Source organism: Callorhinus ursinus, unplaced genomic scaffold (assembly GCF_003265705.2).
Source record: "Callorhinus ursinus isolate GAN/ISIS: 27379988/994484 unplaced genomic scaffold, GSC_fseal_2.0 scaffold11, whole genome shotgun sequence".
In the NCBI taxonomy this organism is placed as follows: Eukaryota; Metazoa; Chordata; class Mammalia; order Carnivora; family Otariidae; genus Callorhinus; species Callorhinus ursinus.
This window is the reverse complement of record NW_027397073.1, coordinates 58,666,651-58,682,725: the sequence shown is the minus strand read 5'-3', so window position 1 is coordinate 58,682,725 and position 16,075 is coordinate 58,666,651. Positions and strand designations below refer to the sequence as shown.

At 38.3% G+C, this 16,075-nt stretch overlaps 1 protein-coding gene across 1 annotated transcript in view; it reads right to left on the bottom strand.

The window, feature by feature from the left end:
- RALBP1 (ralA binding protein 1) overlaps positions 1–16,075 on the bottom strand; it is a 63,791-nt gene that overhangs the window by 30,175 nt on the left and 17,541 nt on the right. The window contains exon 2 of the mRNA XM_025886449.2: positions 707–1,005. Within this exon, the coding sequence (XP_025742234.1) occupies positions 707–950 (244 nt within the window). The 5' untranslated portion in view covers positions 951–1,005. The remainder of the gene's footprint in view (positions 1–706; positions 1,006–16,075) is intronic.

Genomic DNA, 16,075 nt, shown 5'->3' with positions numbered 1-16,075 from the left:
ATAAGCTTACCTTTGGGAAGGGTAGGGGATTCCCCTTGAAGGGATAATGGAAGGGAATGTCTATGGTGCTGATAACACCCTATTTCCAGATGTTTATAATTACAAGGACATATGTCCATTTTGTGATAAGTCATTCAAATTATAATCTGTGCATTCTAACCTCAATGTTATGCTTCAAAAAACAAATTAAAAATACCATAAAAGTCAAAATAAAGCAATACTTAAAATAACTCACCTGATCTGCTTTTAACATACTAAAGAGCTATGCTTAAAAAATTCATCTTTCCTACTGAATAGGAACTATAAATAGAATGCATTATGGCATTTGCTTAAGACAAACAAATAACTATTTTTTTCACAGTTCCAATAAAGTGTAGTACCCTAACTGGCTTACACAACCTAGCCAAGAAAGTAATATTCTATATAAGTAAAATTCCAATATCTACTTATACATTATTTAAAATAACCAATATAAGAAACTTCCACCAAAAAACTTTACCATTTCTGGAAATCTGGTATTTTTATTTTCAAGAGTAAGACCCTAAAATACAACTCTAGTATACAAAAATTGAGACCCAGAAAAGTAAAAAACAGAAAATGTCAAACAAGAGTCTTTGGACATATTCCCAGAAAATAGCAGGTACATGGGATTAAAGTAAGAGTTTATCTAAAATATATCAAAAGCACAGAGAAAAATGGCACTTACTCCTTTTTTCTTTTTTCTTAAATTTTCCTTTTTTCTTCCCATGGTCTTTCTCATCATCAGACACTATGTCAGGAGGTTCATGGAGGCTGTCGTGGGGAGGCGAGGGCTCGCCAGTGCGGTACAATCCAGGGAACTTAGTAGGGCTGATCTCCTCAGAGCTGGGGGTTCGGGTAAGACCACTGCCATGCTCCACCCTGCGGTGTTCACTGGGGCTGCTGGTGGGGGGCAGGAAGCACTCAGTCATTCTGCCTCCCTGACGAGACAGTGAGGAGGGTTTCTCTGTTACCTATCCATTACACCTGCACATAGGGAGAAAAGGTCATCAACACCAACCAAAACACAAAGGCACCACACACACATACAAAACATGGTGAGTAATCTTGCATTTACAAATAAAAAATATTTCTCTTCATGACCCCTCTTTAAAAATATTCATTTTATCATCTCAAGTTATATTCCCTTCACCACACATTTCAGTTCTCAAAGAGCTTTCACAGAATGCAAGAGCATCTCTAAGTATTAGAAAAATAAACCAAATTAAAATCAGAGTTCTCAAAGTAGTATACAGAGTTCCTTTTAGAAAGAAGTTCCCATTGTAAGGGGTTTCATTTTGATCGCTCTATCCAACATAAAATCTTACTATTTTCCTTTAGGTTATGAACAACTATAAATAATAAATTACAAAGAACTTATATAGCTACACATGAATAGTTCAGAATCAGAATTAAAATTTACAGTAATTGTAGGGATATATTTGATGATTCACACAATTATAGATTCTTAATTATAGTTCTATATTGCATGATATTAAGTCATTTGTGTGTTGATAATAACTATTTTATTTTGTACTGCAATTATATTGAAAGAAACAAGGGAGCCCTTATTTGCTCAATCCTTAAATACAACAGATTCACTAGAATGGACACTGCAAAGGACAAACACAGTAAGAACTCAAGATCTGTTCACTTTTTCTTCCTGAGTCAGAGGTTAAACAGTCTACATACAGAGTTCAAAAGTTACTTGGATTAGTTCTTATTCCTCTTTAATATCCTTATGGTACTCACTTGGAAAACTATTAGAATCACTTGGTTCTCTCTGCACTTACTTTTTAAGGTAATTTTGCAATTTAAAAAATCCCTAAGCCCTAAATGACAAGACTAATAAATCTGACCATGAACACAGTCAAGAGAAGAAAATGTAAAAAAAAATAAAAAAAAAAAAAATTCAAAATTGACTAGCTCAATTCTTTAAACAGCAAATAGTTCTTACAAATCAGTAAAATATGAACAATTCAAGACACCTACACAAAGGATATGATGTAACTCATAGAAAAATGATTAATATCCATATGAAAATAATGTTCAAGTACAATCTAGTTTTTAAAGCATAAACTAAAATACAATAAGTTACCATTTTTCTAACATCTGACTGGCAAAGAACAAAATAGTATGTTATACCCAATGTTGGTAAAGATATAAGCAAAGAGGGACTCATGAGAATAGAAGTATAAATTAGCACAATCTTTTCTGAAAAGCAATTTGGCCACATCTATCAAAATACGAAATGTGTTCCCTGATCCATGCATTCCTTTTAGGAACTGATCCTTCAGATATACTTTTATAAGAATTCAAAGACGTGCACATGAAAATATTCATTTCAGCACTGTAAAAGCAAAAATGTAATAATCTTAATGGCTATCCATAAAAGATCAAATTATGATTTATCCACATAATGGAATATAAATTAATACACACAATTTCTGAAAGCATGTAAAAACAGTTAACTACTGTTAACTCTTAGAAGTGGTAAAATGGGAGGGAGAGAAAAAAATTTTTTTTTATTCCTTCTACATAGTTTGAAATTTACCATGTCTTTTTATTACTTTTATTACTATTTAAAAAAATGCACAGGCCGTGTTTTTTTTAATTTCACAAAAATCCTGCAGCATTTAAAATCATGTTTTTGATACTATTTAATAATGTGGGGGGAAACTTTATTTATAGCACAATATCAATATTTAAGTATATAAACACACATGCAAAAAAATCCTAAGAACAGGGCACCTGGATGGCTCAGTGGGTTGACTATCTGACTCTTAATTTCGGCTCAGGGCATGATCTCAGGGTCGTGAGACTGAGCCCTGCATCAGGCTCTGTGCTGGACGTCTAGCCTGCTTGGGGTTTTCTCTCCCTCTCCCTCTGCCCCTCCCCTGCTCACATATATGCACATTCTCTCTCTCAAAAAACAAACAAAAAACTCATAAGAACCAAGAGAATGTTAATAACAATTATCTCTGAATAAGATTATAAGTGACCTATGTTTTCTTCCTATCTTCCTGCATTTCACAATTTTTCTACCCAGTATGCATTATTACTCAAATAATCAGGAAAACCTAAAAAAGAGCAGAAAGTTCCATTAAAGGATCTGTAAGCATCACTCTAATTCTTCTGTTTTTCTGTTTGGCTATTGTTTTTTAGAAGAACAGGCTATTTTCTCTTCAACCAAAGGCATCATAAGTTTTGACAGTCACAGGATTTGAGAGTTTAGGGGAAGTTGGGGCCAACATCGCGACAGTTACACATTTACAGGTAAGGAAACTGAGCTCCAAGGACCGAGGAAGCCAGAATACAGCTGCCAGGAAGGAGCAAACCTGTAAACTACAGAAATAAACCCACTTATAGGCATGCCTTCCACACTGAGCCATTCTGTCTTATGCTCCCCTGGCTTTGCGCACTTTATCTGCACTCCCAGGAAGCCAGCCCTCCCTTTCCCGCACTTCTGCATGGCCAATTCACACCCATCCTTCACCACGATGCCTGAAAATGGGTATGAGGAATCTTTTTGAAGTGATGGAAACGGTCTAGATTTGGATTGTGGTAATGGTTACACAAACCGGTTGATTTACTAAAAATCACTGAATTACACACTTAAAGTCGGTGGATCTTATGGTATGTAAATTATACCTAAATAAAGCTGTTCTAAAAAACAAACAAAAAAACCAGGAACAATTACCAGCAACACTTTATCCAGGAATCCTCCTTCATCACTTCTTTTCTGTGCTCCCCAAATCTCCGGAACACACCTCCAGCACTGCATGCACTGTGCTATTTTAATTGCCTGGGCACCCATCTGTCCTGTCCAGCAAATCTGTGAGCTCCAACATTTAACACAACACAGGGCATTACAGGAGGTACTCAAACATTTACTTAATGAACTAATTAGTTTCTTCCATGTTCTCAACATATTGTGTACTGCTGATGAGACAAAGACTAGAAGAAATGAACGTGACCCTTAGCCTTACATTTTAATTAAGGAAACAAAGCAATGGAACCCAAATTTTATTTTATTTGAACTCCTGTGGCTTCAGCAACATTCACATACATTAACTTCCTTAGTACATCCTGTGAGAAAAGAAGTACTTCTTCATGTTCACAAACAGGGGAACCACGGCTCAGAGGGCCAGAGTAACTTACCCTAAGTCACACAGCAAGAAGTAAAACTGGGATCTATCCTGGAGCATACACTACACTGCCCTTCGTGTCTAACACCCAGAAGAGAGAGGAACGGCGTGGTACAGACACAAGCAGAACCAACAGGGCTTATTTGTGGGATGGCAGCAAGCCTGGTCTGATGGGAGCAGTTCCTGGGAAAAAGGATAGGAAAGGCATGGAAAGACAAGGTGGGTCCTGAACTGAATGCCAACTGAGTGCCCAGCTGAGGACGTCAGCCTTGATGTGGGAGCCGAGTCATCACTAATTCCAAAGCCAGGAAGTGACAAAACTGGCAGTAAGAGGAGTAAGGGCAGGAATAGGTACAACCAAATGCCATACTGATTTGGGTCATTCTCTCCTGTCCTGCAGCATTTTGTAACTTACACCTACATGCACATGTTCTCCCAGTTCATTTATTACCATTACTCAGTTTCCATCCTAGACTGATGATGAAGACAGGTTTGTTCATAAAGCGTTCAATAGATTATCCTGCAAAAACTACTCTAGACAAATATTTGTTGACTTGCTTCCCCTATAGCTGGGAATGAATAGAAGGAAGGGCAGCAGCTAACAGCATACACGAAGGGGTGAAGGCCTGAATGCTGGATGATTTAAAAGCAACAACACGTTTCCATTAGGACACACTGTTTGGAGCACTGGGGAGCCACAGCAAACCTAAACTTCATCAAATAAAAGGGCAGAAGAGGCCTCAGAGGGTCCATGGTAAATTTGAAGCCAAAGGTAAGAAAATAAAACAAAAATTAAAAATTCCTACTTCTAAGGCAACAGAAAAACTGATGTAAATTTGTAAACATTTGAAGAAAGACTACTTATCCCTACTCCTCTTGGTAAGTACAACTAAAAATCCTGGATATTAGAATAAAAAAAAAAAATGACAGCAGACTGACAGGTAGAGAAGGCTGGTAGTTTAGGGACCTCAGGATTCTAAGAACAACAGAGTTGGGAGATCCCAGAGCTTTCTTTTTGTCCCAGACTTGGAGCTCACAAAGTCCATAACCCAGAAACACTGATGGGCATAGATGAAACAACAAAAGCCTCCTCTCTCTAGCCAAAAACCAGGAAAGGGGCTGTCCTGCAAGACAAAACTTTTAGATAATAGTGGAGTTAGTAAATAGCTCGAGGCAAACACCAGGAAAAATCTGTAGCCCTGCCCCCAACCACACTGCTAAGAGGGAGATTAGATTTGCACCCTCACGGGGTGCCCCAGGTAGGGAGCTGGGCCTTTCACACCTGCCAGCTGGTAAGAGGGCTGGGCTCTTACAAGGGTGTCAATGGAGACCATGTGAAGAATCTGGATTTCCACCCCCAAACTGTAAGTAACTAAGCCCCACTCCATTCCTGCTGGGTAGTCTCAGAGGAGGCCTAGTGAAGAGTCAGGATTTTCACCATCACCCAGTGGTAATGAGGCTATCCCACTTCAGTGTCAATGGACACCACATGGGAAGCCAGACGCAAAAGAGGAGAAAAGAAAACCTCCAAAAAAATTACACAGAAAACAAACTGCAATTTAGAATTAAAACCAATAATTACATTACAGGCAATGGGCTAAGCATTCCAATAAAAAGGCAGAGTTAGGGGCGCCTGGGTGGCTCAGTCAGTTAAGCGGCTGCCTTCAGCTCAGGTTGTGATCCCACGGTCCTGGGATCCAGCCCCGCATCGGGCTCCCTGCTCCATGAAGAGCCTGCTTCTCCCTCTCCCTCTGCCTGCCGCTCCCCCTGCTTGTACTCTCACTCTCTCTGTCAAGTAAATAAATAAAATCTTCGAAAAAAAAAAAGGCAGATATACTCAGACTGCACAAAAAAGCAAGATTCAACGATAATGCTGTTTATAAGAGATCCACCACTTTAAAGATAATTACGACAGAGAGGTTAAAAGCAAATGAATGGAAAAGATATACCATACAAACACATAACATCAGAAAGGTGACAAAGCAGATTGCAAGACAAGAAGCACTGCCAGAAATAAAGGACATCCCCACAATCATAAATGAAGCAGTTGTACACATGTACATGCCTAATAACAGAACTTCAAATACATGAAGCAAAATTGACAGAACTACAAAGAGAGAAATAGACAAATCCAGTTATCATTATCACAGAACTCTCTCAGTAAATGACGAAACAAGTAAATACAGGCAAAAAATACCTCAGTTGGGACACAAAAAGCACAAACCATAAAAGAACAAACTGATGAGATTTCATCAAAAGTTAAACCATCTACATACTGAAAGAAAATTAAATTAGGAAAATTAAACGACAAGCCACGTACTGGATGAAAATATTTGTAATACATAAATCTGACAAAGAACTCATTTCTTTAGGAAAAAAACATGCACGTGTATATATACAATCAATCTACAAGATACATATTATCTTACAAATCAGTAAGACAAACCAATTAAAAAATAATGAGCAAATAATAACAGCAAGCAAAAGATACAGATACTTCACCACAGAAAATACACAATCAAAAAGCACATGAAAACAAGCTCAGTATCACTATATTCTTTAAGGAAGTGCAAATTAAAACCACATTATCTCCTATATACCTACTACAATCACTAAAATTAAAAGGATTGCCGGTATCAAGTGCTGACATGAATGTGGAGCAACTGGTATTCTCATCTGTTACTGACAGTAAGGTAAAACTGTACAATCACCTTGGGAAAGTACTTAATAGTTTCCCGTAAAATTAACATACACCTTTTTTTAAGATTTTATTTATTTATTTGTCAGAGAGAGAGCACGCACACAAGCAGGGGGAGAAACAGAGGGAGAGGGAGAAGCAGGCTCCCCACTGAGCAGGGAGCCCGACGTGGGGCTCGATCCCAGGACTCTGGGATCATGACCTGAGCTAAAGGCAGACACTTAACCGACTGAGCCACCCAGGTGTCCCAACATACACTTTTATCAAGTAACAATTCCACTTCCAGGTATTTACTCAAGAGAAATGAAAACATAAGTGTGCACAAAGACTTGTCAATGAAAGTTCATAGTACCTTTATTTACAATAGACAAAAACTGGAGATGACCCAAATATCTATCAACAAGCAAAAGTTAACAAATTACGACATACCCTTATAATGAAATATTATTCAGCAATAAAAATGAACCGATAGACACAACACGGATGAGTCTCAAAAACAATGAGCCAAAGAACCAGACACAAAAAAATACACATTGCATGAGTCCATATATATGGAATTCTAAAACAAGCAAAACTAATCTGTAGTGATGGAAAGCCAGTCAGAGGTGCCATTGGGCCAGATGTGGTCAGCCAGGAAAGTGAATGCAAAGAAGTATAAGAGAATTTTGGGGGTGGGGCACATGGGTGGCTCAGTTGGTTAAGCGACTGCCTTCAGCTCAGGTCATGATCCTGGAGTCCCAGGATCGAGTCCCACATCGGGCTCCCTTGCTTAGCAGGGAGTCTGCTTCTCCCTCTGACCCTCCCCCCTCTTGTGTTCTCCCTCTCTCAAATAAATAAATAAAATCTTTAAATAAATAAATAAACAAAAATAAAAAAAGCGGACTCTCTGTATATTTACCTTTAAAAAAAAACAGAGAATTTTAGGGGTGATAAAATGTTCTACATCATGATTGTGGTGATGGTTTCACAGGTATTCACAACTGTCAAAACACAAAGAACTGTACACTTTCAACTGGGTGCATTTTATAGCATGTAAATTATACATCAATAAGGCTTAAAAAAAAAGCAGGCTTTTTGAAAGAAATTGGCAAGCTGATCCTAAATTTTAGAAATGCACAAAACTTAGAACAGCCACAACCATCTTGAAAAAGTGCAGTTATTAAAGCTAAAGTAATCAAGATGGTATGGTATTGAAGTATGGAAAGACAAATAAGTTGGTGGAACCAAACAAAATTCAGAATGAGACCCATAGGTATATAGTCAATTGATTCTCAATAAAGGTTCCAAAGGAATTCATGGGGGAAAGGAAAGTCTTCAACAAATAGTGTTGGATAACCATGTGAAAAAAAAAGAGAAGCTCAAGCCACTCCATCACATCATACACAAAATGTAATTCATGATAAATCATACACGCAAAATTTAAAAGCTAATAACTGTAAAACTTCTAAAGAAAAACAGATTTTTGAGACATCGGGTTAAGAATTTCCCAGACAGGACCAGAAAACATTAACTATAACATTAAAGGTGGAAAAATTGAACCGTATAAAAACTAAAACCTTCTGCTCATTAAAAAACACTACTAGGAAAATGAATAGTCAAGCCAGTCTTGGAAAAGACATTTACAGACTATATATCTGAAAAAAAACTTATATCCATAATATATAAAGAACTCCTTACAATTCAACAATAAAAGGACAATCCAGAAAAAAAAAATGGGCAAAAGAGTTGAGCCAACAATTTACAAAGAAAAATATATGACTGGTCAAGAAGCCCATGAAAAAAGCTCCATCTCACTAAACACTGAAGAAATGCAAATTAAAACCATGGTGAACTATGAAAAAACACCACCTAGAATGGCTAAAATTTAAATGGAATGAGATCATTCCCAACACTGGTGAACATGTGGGACACCAGGAAGTTTAATACATTGCTGGTGGGAATGTTAAGTTTAACTACTTTGGAAAAGCGTTTGGCAATATCTTTTGTTAAATCCTACTATATGACCTAGCAATTCCACTACTGAGTATTTACCCAAGAGAAATGGAAACATATCCACAAGACTTATGATCAGAGTAACTTTATTCATAAAAGCTAGAAACGTCTACATTTTCATCAACAAGAGAGTAAACTACAATATACTCATATTAGCATTTTTTAAATATCAGCATTTTTTAGAAGGAACAAACTACTCATACACACAACAAAACAGATGAATCTCAAGTCAGCACACCTAGACACAAAAGATCACATAGTATGATTCTGTTTATATGAAGTTCTGAAACAAGGAAACTTACCTCTGTCAAAAGAATTTAAAATGTGGTTGTGGGGGTATGGGGCAGAAGCAGGCACTGAGGATAAAATAGCAGGAGAGAATTTTCTGGGTTGACAGCCATGTGCTGTATCTTAACAGGCATGTGGGCTATATGTATGTACACATTTGCTAAAACTACTAAACTATATTTCACTGAGTATCAATTATATCTCAATAAAATCTCTCAGAAGGGAGAAAAGCCATGGATGCTCTACATAGAGATGACTGTGATCATGAGCCATTAAAAAATATAGATTTCCTTTTCAAATGTTGCTACTCCCACCTCTACCATAAACATCCCACCACCCCCATACACCAAATCACTACAACAGGAATGTCTCTTTTAATCTTTCCTAAATGGAAGCCTGTGGCTGGTTCCTGTATAAAGGAGTAATTTCTCTCCAGAGAGAACTGCAGGTAAAAAAATGGGGTTTTTTTGGTGCCTGGGTGGCTCGCAGGTTAAGCCTTCCGCTTAGGTCATGATTCTGGAGTCCTGGGATCGAGTCCTGCATCAGGCTCCCTGCTCAGCGGGGAGCCTGCTTCTCCCTCTGACCTCTCCCCTCTCATGCTCTCTTTCTCTCAGTCTCTCTCTCTCAAATAAAATCTTTTTAGAAAAATGGGTTTTTCTTATCACCAGTTTTTAATGAAGAAACTTGTTTAAAACTGTAAAGGAAAAAATGGGCATGGGATGGCAAAATCTTAGCAGCAAAGTGGTTAAACAAATTGAAAATATTAATGCACAAACATTAAAATAGTAAAGTATATATGTGGCATATAAAAAATACTGTACAGATGCAGGAGTTGCACTAAAGGTAAAAAATGTTACTTCTGCAGTATCTGACAAGAAGTACTAAGTTAAAAGTGGAAAGCACTTTTATGACAGTTATAATTGAGGTAAAGCAAAAAAAAAAAAGTTTCATAAAACTGGACTCAAACTTAACTAAACAGTGGCATAAAAACATTTACTTCTTCTCCAAAGAACTAGGATATACATTAATTCTTAAAATAGTCTTGTACATGTAATAAGAATCACTCACCCATGCAAAAGAACAAAGTAATATAAGTAGGGAAGAAAGAAAGATTGCTAAATTAAAGTCTCCCAGAATAAGCTTTCAAGAGTAACTCTAATGGTTGATTAAACTTGATAATATCAACACAGAAAAAGACCTATTCCAGAAAACCAATAACCTGCTGAACTAGTTTACAAGTCAAACAAATTCAGCATTTTATAAATGTTCTTTATTCATAAATATCAAGCTAAAATTCAGAAGCAGCTTTTCCTTGTTTTTATAGTTTTTAAAAATAAGCTGTAAACTAAGAGTCTCCAACCTAAATCTCTACAAGAGAATCCAAATACTGGCTCATTAATATATTACATACTGAACCTCTACCCAGTATTAACCTGCTATTTGGGAATGCCAAATTTTGTGAACAGTATCTGCACATACATTTTATTCTTCAAATGACATAGAAATTTTCTCAGAATTAAAGGACAAACCTTTATTACAAAAAGGGACTCTGGGCACCTGGGTGGCTCAGTTGCTTAAGCAACTGCCTTTGGCTCAGGTCATGATCCTGGAGTCCCAGCATCAAGTCCCACATCAGGCTCCCTGCTCAGGGGGGAGTATGCTTCTCCCTCTGACCCTCCCCCCCTCTCATGTGCCCTCACTCTCTCTCTCATTCTCTCTCTCAAATAAATTCTAAAAATAAAAAGTGGGGGGAGGGACTCTGCCTAATGCCCCAAGGCTTGGGTTGAAATTGCAATGGTCTACACAATCAGGACTTGGCTAACCAAGATCAGTGGCAAAATTCCAGGAGCTGCCATTTCAGCTGATCTGAGATAGTATTCTTCTTCTGTGACAGGTAAAATTACTTCAGCCTTGGGAAACTTTGATAAAACATAAAAAGAAAAATCCTAAGAAGGAAGATGCATAAGACTGTGTGATGAAATTAAAATTCATCTTGGGGCACCTGGGTGGCTCAGTCGTTGAGCGTCTGCCTTCGGCTCAGGTCATGATCCCAGGATCCTGGGATCGAGTCCCACATCGGGCTCCCTGCTCGGTGGGGAGCCTGCTTCTCCCTCTGCCTGCTGCCCCTGCTTGTGCTCTCTCTCACATGTTCTCTCTCTCTCAAATAAATAAATAAAATCTTTAAAAAAATTAAAAAAAAAAAAGAAATTAAAATTCATCTTGATTTGAGCACCTTTATTACTGGTTTAAAGTGAAAGTATAATAAAAATTATTTAAAGCTTAAAAAATAAAGGACAAGAGTGCTCAGATCACAAGAGACCACTAAGCACGCCACACCATAATTGAAGATACCCACATCAAAGCACATTATGAAGTTTTAGAGCACAATGGGATAGAAAGAGGATACTAAAATAGATTCCTCCAGGAAGAGCACTTACAAAGGATCAGGGACAACTTGCCAACAGGAACACTGGAAATTGAAAGAGAATAAAGAAAACAGCTTCTAAACTCTGAAAGAAAATTAGTTCCAACAACCATTCAAGCACATAGGTAGAATAAAGACATTTTCAGACACACAGTGTCACTTTCTCAAGAATCCCAATGATTTGAATGCAACCTTGGAAAGCAGCAAAGGCAGCCCCAGGAAAAGCAGGCCTGTGACCAACCAGTGACACAGTTCACAGTGACACAGGAGAAGAAGAGCTCCTGAGGACAGTGGGATTTACAGACCTCTGACCATGTGGAAAAGAATAGTAAGATCTGGTAAAGAGCTGCTGGAGCTTTTGGAATAAATCTGTCATAGGAACAAAATAGAAAAACAAATTAAAAATAAGAGATAACCATTAACTGTTAGGAAAAGAGAAAAAGATAAGAAAATGAAATTGTACTCTATTGCCTGGCTCAGCATTACATAATATTTGTCCAGTCAATGAACACTGATTCAATCAAACATTGTGATATGCATGATTATATCAGAGGGCTAAAGGGAGGAAATTCAGGAAGGGCTATCAGACCTAAATCATCGCCTACCATAACACCCAGTTAATACACCACAACTAAAACTGGTATCTAAAAAAAAAAAAAAGGCAGTTTAAGTATATCATTTAGAAATAAGGAAATAAATACCAAAAGAAATCACTAAAAGGAAAAAAATAAGAGTGGGGGTGCAAGAATGAGACAGGGTTTTACACTGTTTTTCAGTACTGTATTGGGGGGCCTCCAAGGTCACCCCACGACCCCCATAACTCAGCATAGAGTCATACTCATGGCTGATATTTATTACATGAAAGGATACAAAGCAAAAACAGCAAAGGAAAAGGCAAGTGGAGAGAAGTCCAGGGGACACCAGGCTCAAGCTTCCAAGAATCTTCCTGCAGTGGGGTCACAGAAACAAGCTGAACTCTTCTTCTACAACAGTAAGATGTGAAGTGCTGTCTGCCAGACAACTCCTGCCAGACAACTCCAAGGTCTTTGTGGAGCCTAGCATGTAGGAGAATTCCAGACTCCCAGAAAGAAAGCAGGTATTCAGCAGAAACCACACTGCTTTTACCAACAGTAAGACACAGTAAGCCACTATTCTAATCTGGGAAAAGTTTTACATACTGTAGGAAACTTAACAGTCAAGTTCTCCAACACCAGCCAAGGACGGACATTGCAGGCAGGTCTTCTATGGACAACAGTCTCTGCACGAGTACTATTTGATATCTTAAACTATCTTATGCATTTTTCTGATACAATTTTAAAACAAAAAAACAAAGAAATTGGGCGTCTGGGTGGCTCGGTTGGTTGAGCGTCTGCCTTCAGCTCAGGTCATGATCCCCAGGTCCTGGAATCAAGTCCCGCATCAGGCTCCCCCGCTCAGTGAGGAGTCTACTTCTCCCTCTGCCCCTCCCCCTACTCATGCTCTCTCTCTTAAATAAATAAATCTTTAAGAAAAACTTAAAAAAATCATGTCTTACAAAAAGAATACTGCCAATCTTATTTTAAAATCAAATAAAAGGGGCACCTGGGGGGCTCAGTCAGTTAAGTGTCTGAGAATGATTTCAGCTCAGGTCACGATCTCAGGGTCCTGAGATTGAGCCCCATGTTAGGCTCCATGTTCAGTGGGGAGTCTGCTTGAGATTCTCTCCTCCTGCCTCTCCCCCAACTTGCACACACACACATTCTCTCTCTCTCTCAAATAAATTTTTAAAAAATTACAAAGAAATAAAGAAAAAGGGATTTCTCTTAAAATATGAATATTATTGTCCAAGAAAAAAATGTTTTAAGTTTATCAATAAAATGGGACAGATATAATCCTTCAGATGAAGCTGTTCATATCATAAGGTTTAGAGTTCATATCATCATCAGTGAAATTCCTCCCATGATAGTATGTTTGAGGTTTATGACCTGTGCCCAGGAAATGCAAACTGGTATTCACATTTACAGGCTTGACAACAATTTCTCATGCACGTCCCCACAGACCACTTGCCATCCAATTCAGTTGTTACATAATTAGTCCTTTAAAATCTACTAACATTTGTTTAGGCCCACATTTAATAGAGATTTTACACTTACGTGAGTTATTGTTTCTGTACCCTTCTTATATATTATCAGACTTAATCTTCAGTTTCTCATCCAAACAAATAAACAGTAATTAGTCCCACATGCCACTCACAGAAATTCGCTGAATGACAGTGATTTCATGTTTTCCACTCAGCTTCCCAACATTCTCAGTGTCACTGATTAAAACAATATACCTAAAACAAGATATATATGTAAAAGAAAATATAAAAATGTAAAATTCTGAAGTTCATTACAATGAAAATGAACGTATGAATGCCTTTTCAATGCTGACATCTAACACACAACTAATGACAAGAAAACAAACTAAAGTTAGTTCAAGAAACTGACATAATGCAACCTGTAAAATCAACCTCCAGATGAGACCAAAATCTGAAGAGCATAAGAAACAGATTCATAGGGGCGCCTGGGTGGCTCAGTCGTTAAGCATCTGCCTTCGGCTCAGGTCATGATCCCAGGCTCCTGGGATCGAGCCCCGCATCAGGCTCCCTGCTCAGCAAGAAGGCTGCTTCGCCCTCTCCCACCCCCCTGCTTGTGTTCCCTCTCTCGCTGTGTCTCTCTCTGTCAAATAAATAAATAAAATCTTTTAAAAAAAAAAATTAAGAAAGAAAGAAACAGATTCATAAATACAGAGAACAAAACTAATGATTTCCAAAGGGGAAGAGCGGAGGAGGAAGGGCAGTTAAGCAAAATGGGTAAAGAGGAGTAGGCAGTACAGGCTTCCAATTATGGAGTGGATAAATCACAGGGATGAAAGGTACAGCATAGGGAACACAGTCGATGGTAGTTGTGTGGGGACAGATGGTAGCCACACTTGTGGTGAGCCCTCTATAACATACAGACTGTGGAATCACTATACTGTACACCTGAAACTAATGTAACATTCTGTGTCAACTAGACTTCAGTATCAAAAATAATAATAAATGAGCAAAGCTTTAGGGACGCCTGGGTGGCTCAGTCAAGCGGCTGCCTTCGGCCTGGGTCATGATCCCAGAGTCCTGGGATCGAGCCCCACATCGGGCTCCTTGCTCAGCAGGGAGCCTGCTTCTCCCTCTCTCTCCCTCTGCTTGTGCTCTCTCTGTCAAATAAATAAAATCTTTAAAAAAAAAAAAAAAAGCAAAGCTTTAAAGTGAAAGTGAAAGTTCAGACTCAGGATTAGAATGTCAGGTGTTGCTGAGGCACTTGGGTGGCAGTCAGTTAAGCGTCCCAATTCTTGGTTTCAGCTCAGATCATGACCTCAGGGTCCTGAGATTGAGTCCCCCCTACCTTGGGCTCCTGCTGAGCGGGGAGTCTGCTCCCCACTCCCTTTGTCCCTCCCCCCCTCCACTCATGTACTCTCTAAAATAAATAAATAAATCTTAGGAAGAAAAGCAAAAGAAAGAAAGAAAAAGAAAGAGAGAGAAAGAAAGTAAGTAAGTCAGGTGTTAGAAAATGAGCAGCCAAAATATATAGGAAATAATTCCACCTTCTGCCTCCAAGGTGAAAGACATTTCAGTCCTACATACAGCTGTCCAAATCAGAGTATGTATGTATCAGGGGAAAACCCACACTGGACTATTGTCTTTAAACAAAATCAAAAGTGCTATCACTAGCTGTCACTCTAATACAGAGGACAAAAAAGTTTTCTCATTTAAAAAATCATAATAAATATTCCATACTTAACAGAGAAACAACATTTTTAAAGGAATGGTATAAAAAAATAAAAAATAAAAAATAAAGGAATGGTATATTCTTGGGGGGTGGGGAGACAGGACTCTTTCCTGCCATATTTCATAATCATATAATCTATCCTCAAGTAAAATTTTTTTTTAAGATTTTATTTATTTATTTGACAGAGACAGCGAGAGCAGAAACACAAGCAGGGAGAATGGCAGAGGGAGAAGGAGGCTTCCCACTGAGCAGGGAGCCCAATGTGGGACTCGATCCCAGGACCCTGGGATCATGACCCGAGCCGAAGACAGATGCTTAACAACTGAGCCACCCAGGCGCCCCTCAAGCAAATCTTAAATGAGAACTCATTTGGAGTGGAAGGACCAACAAACTTTATTTAACAATAACTTTTAAAATGCACACTATTGGGGGCATCTGGCTGGCTCAGTCAGTCAAAAAAGCATGCAACTCTTGATCTGGAAGTTGTGAGTTCAAGCCCCGTGTTCGGTACTAAACAAAACAAAACAAAAACAGAAACAAAACAAAGCAATAATCTTAAAATGCACACCACTGGTTACAATAGAAACTGGGCAGAAGCATCTAGTCTATGGTTCCCAAAGAGTGCACTGAGGCACCCAGAGCATCATAAATCAAGTCATACAGGAGCCATGGGGTATCTTCAATTTGAGATAAACAGTAGCACCCAACATCTGTCAGA